The 24,790-nt window shown below is 53.7% G+C and overlaps 7 protein-coding genes across 7 annotated transcripts; 4 read left to right on the top strand and 3 right to left on the bottom strand.

Annotated features, from left to right (window-relative positions):
• Positions 1-182: 182 nt before the first annotated feature.
• CTAM01_00145 (uncharacterized protein) lies at positions 183-2,780 on the bottom strand (the record flags this gene model as incomplete). The annotated part of the gene is made up of 1 exon (XM_060516199.1): positions 183-2,780. One exon carries the CDS (start codon positions 2,778-2,780, stop codon positions 183-185), a length of 2,598 nt encoding a protein of 865 aa, XP_060388825.1.
• A 2,988-nt stretch (positions 2,781-5,768) lies between these two features.
• CTAM01_00144 (uncharacterized protein) lies at positions 5,769-6,146 on the top strand (the record flags this gene model as incomplete). Its single annotated transcript, XM_060516198.1, has 1 exon — positions 5,769-6,146. The coding sequence occupies one exon, from the start codon at positions 5,769-5,771 to the stop codon at positions 6,144-6,146; it is 378 nt and encodes a 125-aa protein (XP_060388824.1).
• Positions 6,147-6,824: 678 nt separating this feature from the next.
• On the top strand, positions 6,825-7,999 carry CTAM01_00143 (uncharacterized protein; the record flags this gene model as incomplete). Its single annotated transcript, XM_060516197.1, has 2 exons — positions 6,825-7,656; positions 7,902-7,999. The coding sequence occupies 2 exons, from the start codon at positions 6,825-6,827 to the stop codon at positions 7,997-7,999; spliced, it is 930 nt and encodes a 309-aa protein (XP_060388823.1).
• A 669-nt stretch (positions 8,000-8,668) lies between these two features.
• On the bottom strand, positions 8,669-9,907 carry CTAM01_00142 (splicing factor u2af-associated protein 2; the record flags this gene model as incomplete). The annotated part of the gene is made up of 1 exon (XM_060516196.1): positions 8,669-9,907. One exon carries the CDS (start codon positions 9,905-9,907, stop codon positions 8,669-8,671), a length of 1,239 nt encoding a protein of 412 aa, XP_060388822.1.
• A 684-nt stretch (positions 9,908-10,591) lies between these two features.
• CTAM01_00141 (uncharacterized protein) lies at positions 10,592-12,107 on the bottom strand (the record flags this gene model as incomplete). Its single annotated transcript, XM_060516195.1, has 4 exons — positions 10,592-11,150; positions 11,374-11,872; positions 11,923-11,992; positions 12,051-12,107. 4 exons carry the CDS (start codon positions 12,105-12,107, stop codon positions 10,592-10,594), a joined length of 1,185 nt encoding a protein of 394 aa, XP_060388821.1.
• A 484-nt stretch (positions 12,108-12,591) lies between these two features.
• Positions 12,592-14,963, top strand: CTAM01_00140 (uncharacterized protein; the record flags this gene model as incomplete). The annotated part of the gene is made up of 8 exons (XM_060516194.1): positions 12,592-12,631; positions 12,687-12,726; positions 12,953-13,332; positions 13,388-13,613; positions 13,972-14,029; positions 14,091-14,216; positions 14,280-14,812; positions 14,870-14,963. The coding sequence occupies 8 exons, from the start codon at positions 12,592-12,594 to the stop codon at positions 14,961-14,963; spliced, it is 1,497 nt and encodes a 498-aa protein (XP_060388820.1).
• A 2,964-nt stretch (positions 14,964-17,927) lies between these two features.
• CTAM01_00139 (cyclic nucleotide-binding domain-containing protein) lies at positions 17,928-21,538 on the top strand (the record flags this gene model as incomplete). The annotated part of the gene is made up of 5 exons (XM_060516193.1): positions 17,928-18,987; positions 19,060-19,202; positions 19,252-19,798; positions 19,850-20,283; positions 20,333-21,538. The coding sequence occupies 5 exons, from the start codon at positions 17,928-17,930 to the stop codon at positions 21,536-21,538; spliced, it is 3,390 nt and encodes a 1,129-aa protein (XP_060388819.1).
• Positions 21,539-24,790: the final 3,252 nt, after the last annotated feature.

Below are 24,790 nucleotides of genomic sequence, written 5' to 3'. Positions count from 1 at the left end.
AATAGCCACGAGTCCATCTCGTAAGCCTCAAAAGTATGCGTTATAGAATCCAACAAAGCTAACCCCAAGACGCCGTACCATCTGTATGTCCCAAATGTAGCCCTTGAAATAAGAGCAAAACAACACCAAGTGCAACGCAAATAGGTCATGCTTCATACACCTCCAGAGTCGCCTCCTCATGTTCATGCGTTCGGATCAGACTCAGGAACGCTCTCCGTTGTCTCTTCGGGTATCTTCTCCACGGGAATATCAACTCCCTTGACAGGATGTATGAGCATTGGAGGCAGGCACATACGGCCCTCACCACCACGCATCTGGCCAACACTGGACCCATCCTTGCTCAGATCTTCCGTCTTCTCGAACTCCTCGCCACCATCATTGTTGACTTTGAGGCCGAGCCAGCGACGGTACAGATTCGGAGCAAAGCCCGAGTTGTAGAACCAGCTGAGACCACGGAGGTTGTGCTCACGCTGACCAAACACTGCAGTGCGAGCACCACCGCTAGCTCCGTTCTTGCCGCCGTTGAGAACCTGGGCCAAATATTCCGTGGGCCATTCTCTGTCGACATACATGGGATGAGGCGCAAATACTGCCTTGTAGCCGTGCTGGAAAGCGACGGTAACAGGCCACATTTCCGGGAAGGCAAAGTGCTTCTTGAAAGCAGTCTCGCGGTGCATCGTCATGAGCAAGCGGCGGGACATGCGCGAAGCCGTGATGATGTGTGCTCGTCTAGGCGGCATAGGCTCGTCCCGGTTGTTCTTGTTGTATCCAGTAATGTCCTCTGATAGCAACCAAGTGGTTCCCTCAGGATCGAAGATGGGGTTAAAGGCAATGTAGTCGGCTTCTTCGCCGACACCCCAAGTGTACTTGTCCTTCTCGTACGTGGTAGGCGGCTTAGGGTCGTTCTCGATCTCGAACCAGTCATCCTCATTGGTAGGGCGCTCGGGTCCCCAGATGGTCTTCTCGCCTCTAGTAATCTTGGTGGGATCTTGGTTCTCCTTAGGCTTCGCGCCAGGAATGTTCTTCCACACGTTATCAGCGCCATCTGTTCCCATCTCAGACTGCACACGGGCCATCTGTCTGAAGTCCTCCCAGGAACCGTGGACGCTAGGGATGTAAAATCGAGAGTTGCGCTCCCACATTCCCTTTCGCGGTTGCTCCTTGCCCCAGTTCTCCATCTTGGAGAAGAGATCATAGTAGTGGCCAGTGTAGCGGATGTCCATCTCCCAGGACCAGTAAAAGTCGTACTCAGGGTGCTGGTAGCCGAAGTATTGCATAGCCATAGTAAGGCCACGGTAAACTCCGTGAACTGGCAAGTCAGGTCCACGAGTGTAGAGATCGAAGATGCCCTGGTACAGAGACAACATCTGCGTCTCTGTCCACAGCGTGACCAGGCCTCTGAACTCCTCGGGAATGCGCTCCTTGATACGGCGTTCATAAACCTCGTGATCGGCCCAGACGGGGTGTGCTGCGTCGTTCTTGATCTGAACGAGGAGATGGACATCGTAGCGTCCGCCTGAAGCCAGTGCCAATTCAGAAATGACCGAGCGAACGTTCATAATATCCTCCTCGCGCCAGTTGTACTCGTCCCAAACACGGATTACTACAGCTGTACGGGACATCTTTTCCTTGGGCTTTTGCTCCTGGTCGGCTTTCGTATCTGACTGGGTGGCTTTGGCGCCGGGCTCCAAGTTGTCGAGAGGATCGCGCGTCACCAAGGTGGCATTTTGAGCAGGCTCGTCGACGAAGAAACCACGTGCGGCGGGGGTCTTGGGGGGCATCGGCTTGAATCTCTCGTTGTTTGACTGGTAGCACCGGCGCTGAGCGTCTGCCCAATCGACTTGCCGCCAGTCCACCTGAGGGGTCTTCTCCCACACAGCATCGGAACCTTCCTTTTCGCCGTGCTCGCCAATTCCGAGACCTCCAGCAGGAACGGAGTACCCAAAACCATAGGGCGCGTAGCGTCCGAATCGTTCGTAGCAGATATCTTCAGGCAAGTTGAGTAGATCGTAAGAACCTTCGACGTGCTGGGGGAAACCTTGAGGGCGGCCTTCCAGGTAACGAATAGGCGGGACGCGAACTTTGTTGTCCTTGTCGATGAAGCATTCGTTCATCTTCTCAGGCTTTGTCACGAAAATGGAGCCAGGGTGGTCGATGAACTCCTTGCTCTTGGGCACAGCGCGTCTGACGGCATCGTCCTTGCCATCCTCACTCGTTGTGGTGACGGTGGTGTTGATGTCGAGCTGGTCCAAGGGAAGTTCGTCTGAGGAGCGGGGGTACGAGGGAATGTACTTGGAAGGGGCGACTATAGATCGAACACCTCCGTAGTATCTTTGAATGAAGCCAAAGGACTCCCATACCGGCGGAGGGTCTGGCTTCTTCTCTACCTTGCCCTCGATGATCATCTTGTTCTCAACGTGACTTGCGCGTACCAGAGACATGATCATGACCACCATGAACGTAAGCAGTCCTAAGCATAAGTATCGGATGATTCGGTTTGGGAAGCGGTAAAGGTGGGTACGCGGGCGGCGGGCTGTCGCGAGAGCCCGCTTCGGGAGCATCATGGCTGCGCTCGAGAGCGATCCTGAAGTCTGCCGTGAGCTCTTCGCACTCGGCGAGGAGGATGTCGAGTAGTCTTCCGATTCGTCGTCGGACGAGTAATAGTCGTCGTCATCGTTTGAGAGGCGCTCCTTGGTGCGCAGAGGACTGAGCTGCTCGTATTTTGGTAATCTGCCCGTGCGGTTCTCGCGAGACCGCAATGGGTTTGAAAAAACACCCATTCTTGGTGCTGGGTTGGAGTCTTGAGGTTCCCAGAGTTAGTTTCTGGGGCAGACAGAGACGACAATAGCGGTGTCAGTCGGTGGTTGCTTACCACGAGAAACCCGTGAACACCTCCAAGTGCTGTGGTAGAGGCCCGGTGGACGGGCGTGGCGGCTCTCCTGACACTCGCCTGGGCGTAAACGATTCGCGTAATACTACAGAAAGACCTGTGAGGTTTCCGGTAAAAGGTGTCGTAGAGTATAGTATACAGCAAAGGCGAAGTCGGTAGTATTGGGTGAAGATGGGAAATGAATGCTTTGGACAGAATAAAGTAGAGGTCGCAAGCCAAAAAGATGGAGATGAGGTTCGGGGGCACGGTGCTAGGGCATCATATGGAAATGAAGCGCAGCAGGGGAACGAACGACGGAGGTTAGTTTGGGCCAACAGAGTCCACCTCGAGTAATATGGATCTATCAATGTTGGATATGAGCGACCCAGCGACGGCGGGACAACATGAGGAAAAAAGGCAGGAGCAAAACAGCGAAAGACAACCTGGGAGAGGTACGTATTTCGTTGCTGCTAAGGTTGACCAGTGTGGTTCGGCAGTCCAAGTAACTACGTATTTTGGGTGGGATGCACACTGTGAAATGGTGTGTGTCGTCCTTGCTTTGAGCCTTCCATTTGAAGAGACGGGGGGAGTTCATTGTCTTTGTTGGACCGGGAAGGAGGGTGAGGGTGTGGAGCTGGTTCTTTCCTGGGCCCCCCTATCCGCGTCCCACGCCATCGCCACTAAAAAGAATGGATCTGATTGGGGAATTGGTGGGGGTCCCAGACGATGACTGGCCAACTACATGTTGCTCTGAGCAACGGGGGTGTGTAGGCGGTGACATTTGGCAGAATTACGAACACTCCACTCCCCTCCAGCTTGCAGCCTTGCCCCTTCCCCCCGTCCTGTCGGTGCCAGGCTTTTTTTTCTCTTGCCTATTGGATGTTGACCAAGAAAGGTTCAAGGGCCGCAGCGCCGCACCGGGACCTTGGCCCAAAGCAGCGACGAACAAAATGCAAGATGCACGCCTGCCCTCTCCTGCTTTTTCTTCCTAGGCCCGCCGGCTACGACTGGATTCTAGGTGCGCGCCAATGCGGGTCGCCCAGAACTTGCAGGAGCACGGCAAGGGTTGTCGCCTTGGTCTCGACTTCCTCGCTAAAAGCTTGACTGGGGTCTCCCTGACAACCATTTAAACCAACTCCGGGACTGGTTGCCCGCTACGGTTCGGCTCCTTGAGTTGAAGGTGCGTTCCACTTCCCGTCCTCCTGCAATCCAGCAAATCCAAGACGCTCGAATTCCAAAATGAAGGATCCTGACACTGTCTGGACACTCCTCTTTCGAGCTTTGACCGTCTTTGGTCTCTTGGTCCATGGCATCACGATGAAAGAAGATAACTGACACCGACGCTGCTTACTTTACTGGGTTTCCAACTTGCAACTGACTGGGTGGCCAGGTAGGGATCACTCGCCGGCCCCCAATCGCAATTCGCACTCCGCTTCAGCCCACAGGAGGGATTGTCTGCAATTTGCAACTGCAGCCGATGAATGAATCAATCACAACCCGCGCCACATATGGAATCGTTTCCTGTCTTGTCGCAACTCTCATCTGACCTGCACAATGAGACTGGATGAAGCTGCAACAAGTTCGGACGCGCTGCTCTGTTTCGTCTCAGCCTCTCCTGAGCCCTGAGTCCTGCTCCAACGCTCTTGGCTGTCCCATGAGACATGGTCTCTCCATTAATCCGTGAGTGTACCTACAACTACCGGTCCGACTCGAGGGAGGCATTTCTTCAGCCAGCTTCAATCTCGAGCATGAATATCCATCCATGCACCCCGCAGTGTCTCCTATTGTATCTCCAAAAAAATCGACGTCATGCTGCCAAGCTGTTTGGTGAGGGAGGATGGATTAGAATTTCGAGCAAGACCACCAACGAAGAACGCCTATCCCTACGGACCGCGACTCATCATCTCATTTCAAACATTACCCAAAGAAAGCACCGACGCAGTGTGCCAGTGCGACAAAGGAGATTATCGCAATGAGATGCCATACCGATCCGCCAATCCGTCAATCGTGTCTCGCCGACTTTGCAGATTCCAGGAGAACAAATTTAGAACACGCCGAGATTTAGCAGGCGAATATCGATTTGCATACCCAGTTTTCATCTTGTCATGCATGTGGCTGAGGGCGGAAGTTGTTACGGTGCATCCCCGTACTGTGGTTGCGTTGTAGCACTAACAACGTACAGTGGTACGCTCGCTGTGTTCTCCGTAGGTACAGAGAAAAAGTCGCCCTCCCAATGCAACCCCCTATCCATACCTTATGTTCATCCCTGATCAACGCTACCTCCTGAACTCGTGGCTGCGAGGTGGTAGGTATTATACATTCACCCACTTAGTCCAACCCAACTCCCAAGCTCCGCATAACGGCGTATCTAATCGCTTCCAAAAGGCGCCGCATCGCTTAGATAGATTGGCGCTTTCCGATGGCAAGACCTTGACGCGTCCCGTCTTACCCAACACGGCCCGCAGCCGACAAGAATAGTCTCCTGGTCTCAGCAAACTTCACGACAACGGCAAGCCACATTCCTAATAGATTCATGCCGGTTCATGTACTGTGCCGTTTTCTCACTCCCAATCACTTCCTCGGTCGCTCAATGCTCGAGACAAGAAGAGAGAGAGGGCAGTTCGATGCTTTTGGGCATGCGCAAACTCTAGTCACAGTCGCACGGCCTACTTGTCCAGAGACGTGGTCACCATGACTGCAAAACGCAATTCCGGTCTGGAGTTCTTCAGCGAGACTCTTGTACTGTTGTTATTGCCCAACTGTGTGCAATTCAGAGGATTCTGATTAGGCACTCGCTGCTGAAATTGAAAGCTTCTTGCGTTTGAAAACCTGTCAATAGTCCAAGGGGCAGTGCACCGCCAACACCTGAGAATACGAGCTGAGGATCAAACAACATCAGATGTCGAGCAAAGCAACACATCGTCCTTTGAGGAACTTTACGAGAGTCGTCACTCTGCAGCCAGCCAATGAAGACAAATTCGGAAGGGAATCGGCTGACCCGCCGCCGTCGAGTTGTACAAGTGCGCCCCTCAAGGTGGAGACAAGCATCCGTTGGCCCCAAAGTGCTCCGGCGGCTCCTTTCAAACTCAAGCACATCCTCCTGACCTCTCACCGTCCCGGAGGCCCCAGGAAGCCCTCCGGCACCGGCGGCCTGGGTAACATTGTCCCCGAACTGGCGGTGGAACCTTGCAACCTCAACTCAACACCGAGGCGTGGGACGGCTACCGTTGAACGCCCGACAACTTCTACGAATACTCCGTTCACTTCGAGTAGTTGATCAGGCTCAAAAACGCGGTCGACAAGTGCACCGCTCCAGCGTGCGGAGTAATCTCGCCTCGGCAAGGGTCCTGCGTTGACTGAGGGCTGCATTACAACGGCTTCTTGCTTGCCTCAGAAAGTCGGTGGACAGGAGGCCTGATGCATACAGGGCCACGGTACGCGGTACTGGCTTTGCCCTAGCTTGGTCGCCGAGGCGGGAACTTTGCCTATCTCTACCTCGCACGAGCCTAGTGTGAAGAGTTGCAGGCCAAAGGCTATATGCGGCTTGTGGTTCAGACTTCCCTTCACCTAAAACTGGCCACTCAGATTTGACGCTTTTGTCAAACACCGTCACTTGATCAACAGTCACCTCGACGCCCAGCTCCCACGACCCCGCATAAGGTAGTCTGACTTGCGACAAGACCCCCCGGTGGCTAGTCGAACCTCGTGGTCACTCGTTCGTGTGTCAGGTCCGGTCGACCACATACCCTTACTTTGCGTTCACTTTTCCTCGCCTATCTTTTTCCTTTCTTCTTCTTCTTCTTGCTGCTTCACCTACTTATATCGTGCTCCATCTCATCCACATCGTTGTAAATCCGCCGCTCGAATTCACCTCATCCCATCCTCTTGAGCCTGGCGGCTGTGCATATTAGTGCCCATGCGTCTCAACATCTCGTAAGAACAAGAAAAGCCAGCCATGTCCGTCGCTATCACTACCTCGTCGGCCTCAACTCTCCTCCATGAAGAGCCAATTGCCTCCCCCAATGCCTGCGGCGTGGGCCTAGAACTCGATCAGGCCTCCGTGAGCTGCGTCCTCAAGCAGGAAGCCATTTCTGTCACTCTCAATGGCCCCGCCATCTTCACATTGTCTATGACTCTGGCTCTCATCATCCACTTCTTCGAACCCAGGATCGCCGAGACCCTTCTTGTCATCATCCCCATCCTGCTGCTCGTGCGGAACGACTACCACAACTTCCTCGGCCTCGGACCGGGCGGCACACCGGCCACGTTCCAGGGCTACGTTCGAATAGCCTGGCTGCGGCTCTGGGCACTCCGAGACCCCTTTACGGCGCCCGAGGCGAGGCCAAACATCCTCCCGAAGCGAGGCATCCTCCGCCAGGATGGAGACCTCACCCGACTACCATATCGTCCCGGTCCCCGACCCCAGGTCGCCGGCATCGCGCCGCAGAGGCAGCTGGATCAGCATGGCACGGTGCCGCACTACCACGCCCTCCGCAAGACGTTGCAGAAGCTCGCGGCCGCGAACCCGGGAACATTCGGTACCGCGAGGTCCTGTCTCGAGAAGCACGGCCTGGCACTGTTTGCGCGGCACCCCGTCAACGTTACGTGCAACGGGGAGGTTTGCCACGTCCACGACTCGGACCACAGCTTGCACATGAACCTCCATCCCGAAGACATCCGAGAGGTGCTGGCCAAGGGCTGGGGCCAGCGGCATCCGTTGGCGTGGAAGGGGACGTTGGTGAGGATGCCCGTGCCGGAAGAGTTCGTCATGGTATATGCTCCGCGAGGTACGTTTCTTCACACACACATGATGATTTTTTGGATTTTGGAAAGAAAACGCTGCCTTGCTCTCCAAGGCGGCGGCGGGTGACGGCTAGATGTCACACAGTTCACTCTTTTTTCTGGTTCCAGCAGAGAGCCAACAACGAAGGCGAACAAGAATTTATACATCGTCGCGGGAAAGGGAGAGGAGGAGAGAAGAAATCAGGTCTGGCCCATACCGTTTTTCACCAATGCTGACTGTATCTTACAGATGACCACGAGTTGAGAATCGTGTGCAAGATCATTGAGGCGGCTATATGGTACGTCGTTTCCGAGCGAACAGACATCCAAGCCGAGAGGGCCGCTTGAGACTCTTCCTCGAGCAGTCTTACGCTACTCGCTTTGAAAGCGCTTATCAAGACACACATACACGCACACACAAACAGTTTACAGCAATAAAAAATCAGGGGTTGTTGATTTTTTCCGTTTGGCAATTGGCATGAAGTTGAAATTTGGCCTGGAGTTGGAGGAGTCTTGATAGAACAGAAACAAGTAGATGAAACACAAAACAATTTGACTCATTGACATCTTCGTCTTCTTCACGGGCGATAAATGTATCTGTTCAATAATGAGGAGAACCTCGAATACAGGGATTGCAGGTGTGGGAGAGCTATCGAGACAAGGATCCTGAAAATGCCCTCACTCTACATCTCTTACTCCTTCCTTTGTTGTTAGCCAAAATACTGGCAAAAGTCTAATGCTTCGCTTCTCTCCCCCCTCATCGACGTATGAGCCGTCTCAGTTGATAACCCTCCTTGCATTGCGTTTTGGCCGTTCAAAAAGCAAGGCAAACGCGGTCTGGAGGTCTGAACGAAACGTTTGAAGCTGCCCAAAATTGATATGGTATTCTGCCATTGAAGGCTCTTCTTTCCGCACCATGCGTCCTTGCGGTCTGCAGTAATACAATTCTATATATACAAGCCTTCCAATCCGGAAACCAACCGTCCCAAACAAGATAAGACGAAATCCACAGAGTACCTAGTCGCTATCGCTGACCTGTCCCCTGGACATCTTGAACTTCTCCCTCGGCTTCGCTATACTCGCCTCCACGATCCGCCCGTCAAACGCCCGCCCGTGCATGAGCTGGATACACGCCTGCGCGGCCTGCGTATCCGAGAACTTGACCGCTACCACGCCGTCCGGCTCCTCGTCGTAGAGCACCACGTTGGTAACCCTCCCCAGTTTCCCGCACTCGTCGCGAATGTCCTCCTTGATCTCCACCAGCGCCGCCGGGTCCTCCTCCAGCTCCGCCAGCGTGAACATGTGCCGCAGGATCACCGTCCGGTTGCGCTTCGAGGTGCTTTCTACGGGTGCCGCCGCCACGTCGTCATCGCTCCAGTCCGCCAGCTTCGCGGCCATCTTCTGCGTCTTGCGGATAATCTTTTGCTTGTCCCCGTTGTTCGTGCTCCGCTGTGGCCGGGCGGCAGCAGCGTCTCCCCCTTTCTTATCCCCCCCTTCCGCGCCATTGGTGTCCTCGTCGTACTTTGTCTTCTTATAACTCGAGTCGGCAGCCTGGACCTTCATCCTGGGCGTTGCCCCTGCCGGACCCGGCTCGAAGCGGAACTCGGTGTCGTCCAGCAGCATAATGGCCATCTCGACGCTCTGCGGCTTGAAGAAGACGACGAGCGCGTCGCCCTTGAAGTTGCCGGCCTCGTCCGTGTACATCTTAATGCGCGGCCGGCCGCTGTCAATCTCCTCGGCAATCACGCCGGCTTTTCGGGAGAAGAGGTCGTGGACCTCGTCCACAGTCGCATCGGCGGGTAGACCCGTGACGTAGACGGCTGTGTTCTGGCGCGGCGGCGGCGGTGCGCGCGCTGGCTTCGCCTTCTTTGCTGGCCGCGCCCTGCCGTTGCCGTTGTCGTTACCGCCATTACCGTCACCGCCGCCGCTGCTGCTGCCGTTGCCGCCCGCATCTCCTGACGTGGGCGAGTCCTTCCGTTTCCTTGGGTTATTGCTGCCTCCATTGCTGTAACTCGGGCCGGCGCCGGCTCTCGACAGGTCTGCCAGTTGCGCCGCGGTCTCGTCTTCGTCGTCGAGTGGTTCTATGGGTTCGTCCGCGGCCTCGGCCCACGTGGATGTCGCCGGGTCGAACTCGAGCTCGGTGCCGTCGTCGAGGACGGCCAGGTACTTGTTGTCAAGCTTGGAGAAGGAGATGCGCTCGTCGCTGCCAAAGTCCTCGACGAACGTCGGTAGAGGGTCCTTCAACTGATCAGCCATCGTGAGAAGGGTTGCTGAGGGCTTCAGGGCAAGAATCCCTCGAGGTAAAAACTTTTGAACGCTGTGAAGGTTTGGTGTGATGTTCAAAGTGTCTGAAATTGGAATGCACCTTTTGGCTTGAATCTAGGCACGAATTCCGATCGCATTCTCCAGTGACGTTAGTGGGCCAACGGTGCAGGGACTGGGGTCAACGTGGGGTCCTCAACCTTGGGTACGTACCCAACAACACGATTTTCCAGGTTCCATGTTCTCCCATACGTCGGGAGTAGGTGTAATCGGAATGAATTACCTGCTAAATAACAAATATTTTATACGGATAAATGTACTTATGGAAAATGCTCTCGATACTGGAAGCGAGGTAAAATCAGCATTTGGCGGCTTCGAACAGACATGTCGAATGTGCTGTCTGTCTTTGTAGAACCTCATTTGTGTTAATCAGTTGCTGGGGCGTGTGTCGACTTCCTTACCTTCAACATGTCCGACGCATACAATGCCTAGTCCCAAGGCACCTACAATGTGTTGCTATGTTCAGTTTCTCCTGGGACTTCTCGCACTCAATCTGCAGACAGGTCCGAGGGTCTTCACCAGATACATCATCATCATCATCGCTAGATGCCAGACGAGGGTCTGAATATCAGGCAGTCTATTGTTTCGATTTCTATCATCTCAACATCCAAGCCACATCTAACCCTGCTTCTTCTCCTTGACGGTTGATTTGACGCCCTCGACAAAGGCCTCTACCGCTTCGCCACCGCCCAGGGGCATAGCACCACCCCTCATATAACCGCCATTGGGCACCTTAACGCTAAGAGCCTCCGCAATTGTGGGAAGACCGCCATCACGCAGCGCCATGGTCAAGCTTCCAAGTGCCTGATGGAACTGGGGACTTCTGAGCACTCTCTCCAGCAGGCTCTTCTTCTCTGCGAGGCTCAACGTGGCTGTGGCAGCAGCAGCAGCGTCTGCCGTGGGCTCAGAGTCACCCAGGTCATCCGCCTCCGTGGCAAGCACGACGATTGCGGGTGGCAGAAAGCTCAAAAGGCTGTCGATAAACTCCTCCGATGCCGATCGAAGCATTGGAATGGTGATCTCGTTCGGAAGAAGATGGCTTAGGTACGGGAAAGGCTTGTCTGCGTGTTGCTGCTGCCCGCTTTGCTGTGATCCACTCAAATTGGCGTTGCCTTGTAATGATGCCAGGAAGTTCCGAACGGCAGCATCCGCGACAGTGTTGGAGCCACCAGCAGCACTATGAAGCGATTAGCACATGAGCATATAATGGAAGAGTCAAGCCATGGGCACTGCGCTGAAAAGCCGAAACTCCGAACCCTCTTGTCTTTTGAAAGGCTCTAAAAGTACAGGTGACGCCATAAGACGGGCCGTCTTTTTCCTCGCCAGTGCCCATGTAGCCCGTGTAACTCTAACGACCCTAGGCTCCAACCGCCAGAGCCATGCATGAGGAAGTAACCTACGCTCGTGCTCCATCACCTCCACCTTCTCTGGCATTCTCGCCTTCTTCTCTGATATCGCCTCCTGTAGCGCCAGCACCAGCACCACCGCTGCCTCCCTGGGACTGTTCGTGCCGGTCACCCTGACCCTCAGCATCCTCCATCGTTTCGTCATCGTCATCGTCCCGCCTGTCGTCGGTGTTGCGAACTTGCGCCAGCTCACGGCTCACGTTGACCTCCTCGCCCTGGAGAAGCGCATTGACGATTTCACCAATCTTCTTGTCGCGCGGGCTGAACCAGCTGGGGTCTCCGTTGCGCGACTGAGGCTTGGACTGGAGCCAGAAGAAGTGTCTCTGGGAGGAAGAACCGAATTTGAGGACAAAGACGCGACCGTTTGTCTTTGCTGAGGGTTGATCGGCTGCAGCGTGAGCGACGAATTCACCGTCCATGGGCACCATGACGAGGTCGAGATCGGGGTTCTCCATGGTGGCGGTGCGCTCTCGCCAGCAGAAGTGAATCAAGTCTGTGACTTATTAGGCATCTGCAAGAGATATCGGTAGCGAATATACGAACCATCTTCGGAGTAGAGGTAGATGTAGCCAGGTGTCGCCTGCGGCTTGATCTTGTAAGGCTTGCTGGAGGTCTATGATAGATGTCAGCGAACCAGGGTCTGGCAATGATTGTGGAACTGCACTACTGACGTCTGCCTCGCAGATACCAGCCTTAAAGGTGATTATCGGCAGAACCGACGACGACATGGCGTGTCTTCGATTTGGATTTGGGTGATGAGGAACAGCGGGTTGTTGTCGTGAAGTCCGGTTTTGGTAGTCGTTTGTATGGTGATTTGGAGAAGGGCGATTGGCGTAAGGTCGAGCTTGTTCCGTTTGGAGCTATCGACCGCAATTGCGTAGGAGCTCCCTGCCTACCGCCTGAGGTGGGTTGGCGGCGTCGGATCCATCAGGTACCTCATCCCACCCGTCGTTGGATCCACCGCAGGGGCTCTGCTCTCCCGGCCCGTCCTTACTCCGAAGAGGGGTCTGGCGCTGGGCAACCAAGATGGTGGGGTCCGTGCCGCTCAGAGCCTGAGTGAAGAGCACCGCAATCTCAAAATTTTCGACCTGGTCCTTCCCAACCCCACCTTCACTTACTTATTTCTACCTGCACCTCAACACATCCTCCTTCTTCTGCTTCTTCCACAGATACCCCTTTCCCTTCCCTCTACACACTCTTCAAAACGCAAAAATGGGCTTCGCCGACCTTCTCACTGATGCTGGTGCTGCCAGTAAGTTTCTGCAGCGATGATTCTTCTTTCTTTCACGGGCTGACAATCGTGTCAGTGCTGAACAGCTGGCTCACCACCCGCTCCTACATCGTCGGGTAAGTTTGCAACCCCCCTATTCACCGCTCCCGAGTTCTCCTCTCTCGACTCCCTTTTGGCATTACATGATGAGGAAAATTGGTCCGTGTTTCGGAGGCAGCCTCAAGACCTGCTATTTGACGACAAAACCAGCACTTCGTGCAACTCTGACCCCCGCCTTACCCATTCACTTTTATCTCGCAAAAGCAAACTTGGGCAAGACATTGCCGCTAACAATCGGCACAGCTCTACCCCTTCCCAGGCCGACGTTGCCACCTTCAAGGCTCTTCAGTCCGCTCCTGATGCCGAGAAGTACCCCCACGCCGCCAGATGGTACAAGCACATCGCCTCCTACGAGAGCGACTTCGCCACCCTCCCCGGTGATGCCTCCAAGTCCTACTCCGTCTACGGCCCTGAGGCCACTGAGCTCCCCGTGAACCCCGCCAAGGCCCCCGCCGCCGAGGAGGATGAGGATGACGTCGACCTGTTCGGCTCTGACGACGAGGAGGAGGACGCTGAGGCTGCCCGCATTCGTGAGGAGCGCCTTGCTGAGTACAAGAAGAAGAAGGACAACAAGCCCAAGCTCGCTGCCAAGTCTGTCGTCACTATGGATGTCAAGCCTTGGGGTAAGGATTTCTCCTTGAACTGTAAATCAAGGATATGACGCTGACTAAATTGCAGATGACGAGACTGACATGGCTGCCCTCGAGGCTGGTGTCCGCGCCATCGAGCACGACGGTCTCGTTTGGGGTGCCTCCAAGCTTGTTCCCGTTGGTTTCGGTATCAAGAAGCTCCAGATCAACCTCGTTGTCGAGGATGAGAAGATCAGCTTGTCTGATCTCGAGGAGGAGATTGCCGAGCTTGAGGACTACGTCCAGTCCGTGGACATTGCTGCTATGCAGAAGCTGTAAGGGGCTTTATGATGAACGGGAGGGATGATTTCACGAGGCATGATGGTGGAGACATGAAAAAAAATCCATAGAATCCTCACAAGAAAGGTTATGGCTCAGGAAACGCAACAGTTTCTGGCACCAACAAAGGCAGCGTCCTTTGTCGCACAAAGAGTGCGGGCTCAAGGCCTTTTATGAATACAAATGAGGTTATGAAAACCTTTTGAAGAAGACAATACCTCTGTTCCAATCCCTAGTTTCTCTGTGTCTCGATTCCTTGATCCTGATTGAGGGGTCGAATTGGCACCTCTCGACCTTTATGACTCTTTGCTCTCGCCCAGTCAAAATCTTACAGAGGTGAATTGTGTATCAAAGTGGGGCGGCGCTAAGTGAGGGGCAATTCTTCGCTTCCATCGAGGGCCCTCCCGGGAGGGTAAGCAAGCCAATGCAACGCGACTCGAGTAGCTTGTGAACCGTGCCTGCGTACCCGCCAGCTTCAAGCTTACAACGCGAACGTCGACACGAGACGCGCCAGCCGCAGCAACATAACCAGCTCACATTCGCTTGCCCAGGCTGAAATACTTTTTGTCAAGATGTACGGCGATTTGGGCAACAAGTTGGTACGACCAGGCCCAAAGACAGCCTTTCGTCACGTAGTTGCAAAGAGCTAACGCGTCTGCCAGGTGCAACATGCTAAACGAACCCAAAACCTTTCGCATTTGCCAGCGTACCAAGCCGAGATAGTACGCGCCGTTACGCGCGAAGTACGAGACCTAGAAAAAGATGTGACGGAGGTTCTTGAACCTTTCCAGGGCTCTTTCGACCCAGCCGCCAACCAAGCGACAGCCTGCACAGTCCTTGTCAATTATCTTTCCATGCGAAGGAATAAGCGATGCGTTCTCGCATACCACCGAACTCGGACAGATAAATTGGAGGAGCTGGCATGGAAGGGAGTCGATGTGCTTGACCTGGCCGGGCAACAAGTACGAGGCAATGCGGGATCATCAACGGGGGGCCCTAATGGCAATGCCGACGGTCCTACGAGCAGCCTTAGCCCGCAAGAGGAGGAGTATGTGAGGCAGTACGGCGATCTGTTGGCTGCCTACAAAGGGCAATGGACGGACATCGACTTGACGGGTAGCTTGGAGCCGCCGCGAGACCTCTTCATTGACGTGAGAGTCTTGAAGGATGCAGGAGAGATCCAGACCGAATACGGGTGAGTTCGAACCTCTTGAACCGCAGATAAGGATTGCGTCTGACGCCGGGGATCCAGCGCCATCAACTTGACCAAGAACAGTCAATTTTACGTCAGACAGGGCGACGTGGAGCGGCTCATAGCACAGGGTTATCTCCAGAAACTCAGCTGATGCTCATGAACGACCTCGACCTGGCTGGTTGACCTCGGAGTCTCAAGATAACGATACTAAGAGGAATGTGTCTTCATTTCTACCATTCTTGGAGATCTGTGGAGCTCAAGTGGTACGGAAGCACGGCTGCCTTGACCAGACCCTTGCACGGATGATAAGATTCGAAATTCTCGTCCAAAGCAAGGCGGTGCACCATTGCCGGCAAAATGACCTGGTGCGATGCGTCAAGATGATGCGAGCATCTCGACATGTGAGCAATATTCTGCTGGCACTTCGCGGGGTACGCGGGGTGCACACATGCAGATTTAAGGGGCTGTGAGCGATCGGGCTCGCGAGAAGAGACCAAGCGGTGCAGGCGACTTCTTTCCATGGATCAAAGTAACGTTATTGCCAACATGAAGCCTGGTCCTGAGCAACATGGGGGCCAAGATCTGCATCATCGCGGACGGCTTCCGATGCGGCCGACTCGGGGCCAAATCTAGTGGCTCGCATAGCAACAACACAATGAGGCCCGCAAAAAGGGTCTGACGAAGGTTCAAGTAACGGAATCCGGGGCCAAGATGGCATGCGGCATACCTAGGGTTGCTGGGCTGACTGAGTCTGTAACGGGCTCCTTGCTTTTGGGCTGTCAGCAATGAGGGGAGAATTGGGGAATATGTCTCGCATGTGGCAGGCAAACGTGCACCTCAACTTCTTGGGCCACCTCGATAATAAGCCAGTGTGCGGCAGCTTGGACCAGTTGTGGTGGCGCGCGGGGAATGAACATCAGATGTCGCGATATCGGCGGCGGATGAGAAGAACGAAAAGCGATAGCGACTTTGGAAGATCGGGCTGCATTGAAACCTCAGACATGTCTACGACCTTGGACATCTCTTGAAGCGAATTCAAAGCAGGGCCGTCATCTAACGAGCCGGAGCCGCAATAAGAGTAGCCAGTCGGTTGTGGACAAAACAGCTCAGTTGCACAGCACAGGCATGGCCTTGTGCGCTGCATTGCATCATGCGCCGCATCATAGTCGCTGTTGGTCGACTGTCGACCTGTAGTCCCGGACATGAGGTAGCTAGGTACACCCACAGTATACCTCAGCAACTGAGCAAGGGAGGGCCGATGTAGGCCGAAGTAGGAGACGGCCAAAGGTGTTAGTCTGCTGATTGTGACCTTAGCTTATTAGTACATCTTGCAGCGTTGCAGAACATGTCGAGCCATTGAAGGGAGACGATGACGAGCAATTGACGCCAAATTCTCCAATTGACACGCCGTATTACCCCACGCGAGACTTGTGAAGGAAGCAGAGTTTGAAGATGCATTGCATTGGCTCTTTCAGACGTGAGCTTTGGCTAGGATATGGTCACTCATGAATCTTGATACACCAGACGGAGACACCCGCTCGACGGTGCGGGCGTTTGGCCTTCGTTCCCCTCCGTATGCTGCCTGCGGCCCACGGCCCACTGGATAGCCCCCGGCCCAGAGCCTGATGCTTGGATTGTTGTTGGGAAGTCATGGAGAGCGGAGGGTAGGTACGGATATACAGGCACAGGTAGGTACCGCACCACGATCCACGATGGAGGGAGAAAGAAGTGAGGGTGTGCAGAGTGTGGCCCCGGCCGCCGAAGCCCAGAGGAAGGGGGGAAAAAATCCTTGGATCCGAAGTGGGGGAGCCGACTTTGGAGAGGGTGAGCTACCCAGTTGGTCTGCCGTGCTTCCAGTCCAACCATTCATTGTGCCGGACGGAATACTTTCTGAGGTACAGAGCACTCGGTACCCATTTCGCCATTCTATTCGCCTTGCAGCGGCTGTAAGTGGCTCACTGGAGGGGTCGCGGTGCTGTAGGTGCAGGGATTGTTCGCGGGCGTTACGTAGTGCAACTGGAGAGTCGAGCGCCATCGGCACCCATCCGCGGGCAGTCAGCGAAATGGATGCACACAATACACACTGCGTAGGTCTTCATGGTTCATGAACACATACGATACAGAGTGCGGTGGTTACGGCAACCCGAACTGCGATGGGCTACGGAATGCCCGCACCAAGATACCACGAGGATTTGCGCTGGCTAGCCGTAAAGAGAGGGACAAGCATCTCAGTAACAGCCTAGCCGGTAGGTACCTCAAGTGAAGTACCTCCTGAGGTAAGGTAGGTACAGAGGCAACTTGGCAAGCTTGAGCGAGTTGGGCGACTTGGACCCAGCACTTGCGTGCCTCCCATGCAGTAAAAGTGGTAGCATGCCGTAGGAGGCACGCTACTGAGGGGCGAGGGGCCACATGCAAAATGCAAATTTGACTTGGATCAAGGTTTGTCGTTCGTCTAATTCTGCGTGCTACCTGCTGCGTGCTGCGTCGTTCTGCATGCTGTTGCGTTGCGCGCGCCATGCCTTGCCATGTTGACGACAACCTCTTGAACCTCGTCCAATTCTCTGGTACACTTCCACTACTTCCCTCACGTCTTACCCTCAACTTACCTCTCAGGTGGCTCTCACGCTCTCCACGGTCTCCACGCTTTCCATCTCCGTCCCGTCTGCTCTAAACCAGCCCGTCCACCCACTTGGTTGTTCCTGTTTCCAGCCTGTTTCCAGGTTCGTGCTCTTCTTCCATCTTTCTCCATCCAACCCTTCTTTGGCTTTGTTAGCCTTTGGAGCCTTTCCGCTCACGACCCAGAAACCAGGACGACTTACACGGGCCATCCTGGCTCTTCCCGTAGATCTGGCCCCGTCTGTCTGCTATCTCCTACGGAGTGCTACACTTTCCCATCTCTTATCTGCGCCGAAACCCACCACACATTTCTCTCTCGCGCGCGCACACCCCAGCTCAGCTTCTCATGTTTTCCACGACGTAAAACCTGCAAGAACAGCCGCACCACCGGCCTGGCATCCTGACAATTGGCGCCTTTAAGAGGTGCAACGGTGATCCTCGGCGCCCAAACACCAACTGTTCGCATACTCAGTCACCCAGCTAGCTAGCTACCTTGGCCATGTCTTCTCCCAACTTTGCCGGTTTCTCTCCATGGAGGAGAAGAGCCGCTTCCTTGAGCTCCCAGAGATCTCAGAGGAACAGTGCAGAGATCAACCCGGAAAATCCGCTCCTCAGTCCCGGCCGGAACTCGCAGAATGCTCCCGATTCGAGAACTTTACTATCCTCTTCCGTGAGCTCGAGTCACCGAGAGCCGATCCGTTCCTTCATTCACGGCAACGTGAGAGACCACCTAGGCAAGCATCCCGTTGTCGGCGCATACGTCATACAGGACACGCAACCAGCTAACATGCTATCCGTAGCCCCCGTCGACAGCGCCCAGTTCGCCCGCAGCGTGCGCGAAGATACGGCTGAACTCGCCTCGTATCTGCTGTCCGACAAGAAGACGGGTCAGAGCCCGGCTTTCCTGTCGCGCCAACGCGCCCAGTCGTCAGCTCTCGCACGAGAAACTGCTATTTCGGACAACGAGGAGGAGGACGATGACGAACTTACGCATGCAACTAGCTCCGAGACGATACAAGAGGTATCGGAGCCTCCGTCGCCGGATGGAAACGAGGATGAAATACCAGAGGATGGCCCCTCAATCTTGACGAACTTACTCAAGAAGTCACCTCCTCAGTCGCACCGAGACCCGTCACCAGAACCCCATTCCGAGCCATTGGAACCATCGAGCCCCGAACCGAAGCGAGCGCTCTCTGCGGAGAGACAGGAACGAGAGGAGCAGCAACCGGCGAGGATCGTTGTCAGACAGCCTACTGAGCGTACTCCCCTGATTCCCAGGTTATCGTCTGATAGTCTCGAGAGCTACAACACGAGCGGAGCTAGCACCGAAGTCGACGTGGAAGGGCAGAAACAGCGACCTAAGAAGCGGTGGTTAGGAGGTCTGAAGGACCTCACCGTGAACGTCGAAGAGCGCATCGTTCATGGTTACCAGATTGCGACGAGTCCCAAAGCATGGGACCGCCAAGCGTTATGGCAAAATGCCGTGGTGGCCCCGGTATCTTGCTTGCCGGCTGTCATTGTTGGATTGCTGCTCAATGTTCTCGATGCGTTATCTTACGGTATGCCCATCTCTATTTAAAAAAGAAATTGGTACACAAATCCACGGCATTTATTCTAACTGGACTGACTAGGCATGATTCTCTTCCCCCTCGGCAAGCCCATCTTTGCCGGGCTGGGCTCGGCGGGCATCTCCATTTTCTATGTTAGCACCATTGTTTCTCAATTGACCTTTTCAACTGGTAGTATTTTCAAGGGAGGCGTCGGCTCCGAATTGGTGAGTTCTTCCAGATCATGCAATAGGGCCCTCGCTCACTCTCCCGCAGATCGAGGTCGTACCCTTTTTCCATAATATGGCCCAAACAATTACGGACCATGTTGGCGAGGATCAACCAGACGCTGTAATCGCAACGACGATTGTCACGTATGCTATCAGTTCTATGATGACTGGTGCGGTGTTCTATCTCATGGGCAAGTTCAACTTCGGCTACATGGTTGGCTTCATCCCCAGGCATATCTTGATCGGCTGCATTGGAGGTGTCGGCTGGTTCCTGGTTGCCACGGGATTCGAAGTTTCTGCCCGAATGGATGGCAGTCTGGAATACGACATGGACACCCTCCACAAACTCTTCCAGTCCGACACAGTACTTCTCTGGCTGATACCCCTCTTGTTGGCCATTGTTCTTTTCTACAGTCAGACAAGAGGTGCTTCCAAGTATTTCTTGCCGCTGTACATCATCACCATCCCGATTGTCTTTTATTTCTTTGTGTTCTCTCTGGATGCGCTAGAGCCCGATACTCTCCGAGATCATGGCTGGATTTTTGAAGGACCGCCGGCCGATGAGCCTTGGTGGTACTTCTATACGTTGTACAGTAAGCGAACCATGCCTCACGTATCTAGCTATTGCTAACGTATAACTCTAGAATTCAACCTAGTCGAGTGGGATGCCGTCTTGGAGTGCATTCCAGCCATGCTGGCACTCACCTTTTTCGGCATCCTCCACGTTCCCATCAATGTTCCGGCCCTGGCCCTGCAGACTGGTGAGGACAATGCTGACCTCGACCGTGAGCTGAAGTTGCACGGCTACTCCAACTTTATCTCTGGCCTATGCGGTAGTATTCAAAACTATCTTGTCTACGCCAACACCGTGTTTTTCATGCGGTCTGGCGGAGACAGCCGGCTTGCTGGCGTCATGCTAGCAGCCTTGACCTTTGGTGTCATGGTGATTGGCCCGAAGATCATTGGCTTTATCCCCATCATGATGGTCGGCACTCTTATCTTTGACCTTGGCTTTGAGCTTCTTCTCGAAGCCGTGTGGCTTCCAAGGAAGAAGCTGAAACTGGCCGAGTATCTGACGGTATGTTTGTTGTCTGTCTTTTACTAGTCTTTGCTAACTCCCTGATCAGGTGATTGTAATTGTCCTAGTAATGGGCATCTATGATTTCGTCATTGGCATCGGTGTGGGCATTATCCTCGCCTTTGCGTCACTAATCATTCAGACTTCGAGAGTTTCTGCTGTAAGAGCAAGTTATACAGGCGAAATCGTTGGCTCAACCGTACGCAGAAACCCCTCGCAGCATCACTACTTGCAGGAAGTGCGTCGACAAATCTACATTGTAAAGCTCACTGGCTTCCTCTTTTTCGGCACCGTCGTCAGTGTAGAAGAAAAGATCCGGGCTCTCATCGACGACAGTGCCTTTGCAGAGAGGCCCATCAAGTATCTCGTTCTCGACCTGTACCACGTCACAGGTCTTGATTACTCCGCCGGTGAAGCTTTCAATACTATCAGCAGGCTGCTCGACAATAAGGGCATCGTCATGGTGTTGAGTGGGAAGGACGCGGAAAGTGAAGTTGGCCGCAATTTGCGGGCCATGGGACTGGGTAATGAGGACAATGAAAGCATCGAAGTTACATTGCTTCCCGACCTCAACTCGGCTCTGGAGAGCTGCGAGAACGAATTGCTCAAGACTCTTTACACAAGCCAGGAGGCGCTTCACAACGGCTCTCGTCACGCACCAACAGCGAATCTCGACGTCCCTTCGAAGCCAGACCGGGGATCGTTCGATTTGGTCATCAACTCACCGAGACGCAACCATTTGCACGAAGCTGCCAGAAACGCGCTGGCGAACACAGAGTCCTCGGGCACGAAGAGGTGGCAGAGCTTTAAGGAGCCTCTGCGGTTGATGTTGCAGATCTTCCAGGGCTTGAGCGAGAGGAACGAGGACTTCTGGTTCCGGGCCGTTGGGTACTTCTCACGGATGGAATACCAGGCCGGCACAGTCCTGTTCACGAGAGGCGAGCCCGCCAAGGGCTTCTACCTCGTGGAGAAGGGCATCCTACGCGCCGATTACGACATGCCGCAAGGCAAGCTTACAGAGAGCATTGTAGCAGGCACGACGTGCGGCGAGCTGCCCTTCTTCTCGGAGACGGACCGGACGGCCACGGTGACGGTTGATAGGGACTGCGTCGCCTGGCGGATGGACAAGGAGGGATGGCAACGGCTGCAGAAAGATCAGCCGGATGTTGCGCAGGAGTTGTTGAGGGTTTCGTTGAAGTTGACGAGTGAGCGGATGTCCTCCATCACTTCGTACATCTTAACCACTGCCGGCTAGGCACCTTACGGACGAAGTATCTCTCACGCGATCACCGAACGCGATTTATCGAGATACTTTACCTATTTCTTTTTCTTTATGTCATTGGAGTTGTCAGGATACTAAAAAAGTAGAGAAGGCTGTGTAAAAGGGTTTGGGGTGTCTTTACTTTTCCCGGTACATTGATTTTGGACTTCCCGTTAGCGAAGGTTGTGCTATTTTACATACTTCTTGTTGTTTATAGCTTTTACTCCCTTGTTGGAGTACCTACCTACCTACTTACCTAGACATCAGGCATCACAGAGTGCGAAATACTCCTCCCTCTGTGCTTACAGAAGAAGCAAAAAAAAAAAAAAAAAAAAATTTAACATCAACAAGAGGATCGCTTGTCTTGTAACTTTGAGTCTGCTCTCTCGTTCTTGGTGTTGTCCTTTGGACTGTTGAGTGAGCAGTGACAAATTGATAAGAAGCAGATGGAGAAAGAGTCGAGTCAGGAAGAGACAATGTCTTGGTTGGTTTTGCCGGGGTGTCTGAGACCCTTTGATTTCCGCCCAAACGTTGGTTTGTTTTTGTCTCGGGGGGACATATGTTTTGGTGTCGTGTGCTCTCTTTATTTTCATTCTCTATTGTTGGGAGCATCGCTCGCTATGAAATTCTGGTAGCTGTGGTGATGTTGACGCTGGGCTGTTTTGGCCCGCGTTCCCCGTATTCTTCTGGGTTGGTCTCATCAAGGGACGGCTTCTAGGCTCGTGTGAGGTTTTGTATTGTTATGTTGCGTCTGACGTCTAGCTGGTTCTATGACATGCCCGAGTCCGTGACCTTGATGGCAGGCTGGACTTGGGGATGGGCAATCGTACGGCTCTTGCTGTCTTTCGTATTATTTGTTTTCTATATCCTGTCTGGAGTGGGATTCGCGGAACCGCAAGCTAGAGCTTGGTGCGCTTTCATAGGAGTGAGTCGGAGTCTTCTTCTCATATCAGGCAGACGCGGGACGAAGATACCTGTAAATCTCGAGTTAAGAGACCTGTTTCGTCGTTTCCTTGGACGTATCATCTGGTATTCTACAAGAGCTAGGTAAAGGACGTTTGCTAGCGTCGCCTAGCTATGCTGCGTATCCTGGATTTCAATTCGAGATTCCCGTAGAAACTTGGCGGGAGCTCTTGGGAGCTTGGAACGGGGAGCGACCAGTGCTCGATGGGTCATGGAGATGAACTCACTCTTGGCCAGTATAAAGAATACGTGATATCTTTTGTGCAGTCAGGAATTACACGCGTATCTCTCGTTTTCTGGCATGTCGAGGTTGACTTTATTACTCCGATCCCTAAACCGCCAGGGGAGTACCCTTGAGGGATTTGTCTCTGAAGCCTCCTAACTAGAATATCCAGGACCAGTGAAGAGCAGCGGAAATGTCCAACCATGCTTTGGCATTCTACGATACTGGATGGCGAGGAGCTCGGGAGCCATACCAACGGCATGAGAAGACCACAGGCATCGTGAACACAACGGGACGTGGCGTGAGAGTAAGCCAATGTCTTTCTACAAGCAACGATTAAAGATTGCTCGCCACTAAGTAAAATCGACACCGAGAACAGTGATTTTGTGCCAGTATCACCTCGCGCAGACTTCCAAATATTCAGATGAACATATGTTGAAGACTTTGAAGAAGCATATCAGTCATCCCCGCGGTGAAATTACTCTCCACAAGTTGCGACGCTTTCGCAAGAAACAAGAGCTCCCGGTATAGACGGCATGGTCGCGGCTTATGAGTTTCATGCGAGCCTCGAGTTTGATGACTACACAAAACGCAGATGCCCGCGATATAGGTACTCGGGCTGCGGCATGGTTAAGCAACCGGGCTCTATTCTCAGCCACAGTGAGAGCCATATTGGAGAAATATGCTACGGTCTGACTGACAGTGCCGTGGCTTTTCTCGCATTGGGAAGCGAGGCTGTCTGAGAGCTTGGTTGTGATACCTCTACAGAGTCAAAGCCTTTAGTCGAGCCCCGACGACCTCGTGAGGTGACACGTAAACGCTAGAGGGGCGGCTCGGAGCTATGTACGATTCCTAATGCTCGAGAATGATATCAACGAGCCATTGACCTCGACTTTCATACTTATCGAGAAGAGTGGCAGGTTTCTTGGTGAAGCCATAACCGAGGTAGGTCAGGAGAATCGAGATCTAAGGCGGGCTTCTGCCTCTGCAACCGTGTTACGACCTCTTTGTCATATCCCCAGAACTCTATCATCGTTGAACGGAATTGGGCAGAATGTTAAAGAGAAGAGGGTAGCATGCCGCCTTTCTTGCAATGAGTACGACCGACGCTTTAATACTCGAAGGATATGTTCGACAGTGGAACTCTCAATGGAACAGAATATTTGACTTTTGGTAGTCTGAACCACACAGGACAGCCAAAGAAGCCAAATACTGCTATACGATGAATCAGCAATCAGCAGCAGTCGTCGCCGTCGTCGATAAGAGGACCACATGAGGATTGAAGCATCACGACTCTCAGAGGCGGAGGCGGAGGCGGGCGATGCAGCACACTCAGTAGGAGACCTGGTAACTGATTTCTGCGACACTGAACGGAGACCAAATGTTGATAATAGGAGACTCCAACGTCGGCAGTTTCGGATGCGAAGGCAGGCCGTCCATTCTGGCTTTGAACGCTACGGAGAGTGGGCGCCCGACTTGCTAGAGCCCAGTTCCATCCATGTCTTGAACGGCAAAGGGCGGTTGAAGAATCGTATTCGATAGGAGCGTAACAGTTCTGTCGACGTAGGACTCGTTTGTTACCCGATACGTAGCTCTAGGATATTGGGCACGGTATGGAGAGATACTTGAGCGCAGCAGAATGTGCAGCAGCTCTGGCGGTAGTCTCACGCAACATTCGGCACCGGGTCGCAGAAACGTATCAAGGCCCCCCTTTGTTGTAGGTTCGGGACGGATACGGGACCCTTATAATTCATTGCAACGCAAAGATCCCTCGTCGTCGAGGAGACCAACATCATTGCCGCCATTTTAAACATTCACCGTAGCTCTTTTTTGCAGAAAAGAGTTCAGATGAACCTCCTAGACTCCTCCCCCTTTTAGGCAAACTCATTGCGTTACATCCCGATGTCACCGCCGTCCAACATCAATGCCGTGCCGAAGTCTGGTTCTGCCTGAATTCTGGGAAATTAATGCGTGCAACCTGGGGGCCGGATTCCGACGATATAGCATTCACCACGATAACACATTATCAAATGACGGTGCTACCTCAACTAGGATAGGTG

Source organism: Colletotrichum tamarilloi, assembly GCF_030869305.1.
Source record: "Colletotrichum tamarilloi strain Tom-12 chromosome Unknown Scaffold_1.1, whole genome shotgun sequence".
Taxonomy (NCBI): domain Eukaryota; kingdom Fungi; phylum Ascomycota; class Sordariomycetes; order Glomerellales; family Glomerellaceae; genus Colletotrichum; species Colletotrichum tamarilloi.
Note: the sequence above shows the minus strand (reverse complement) of the source record. Positions and strands in the feature narration are given on the sequence as shown.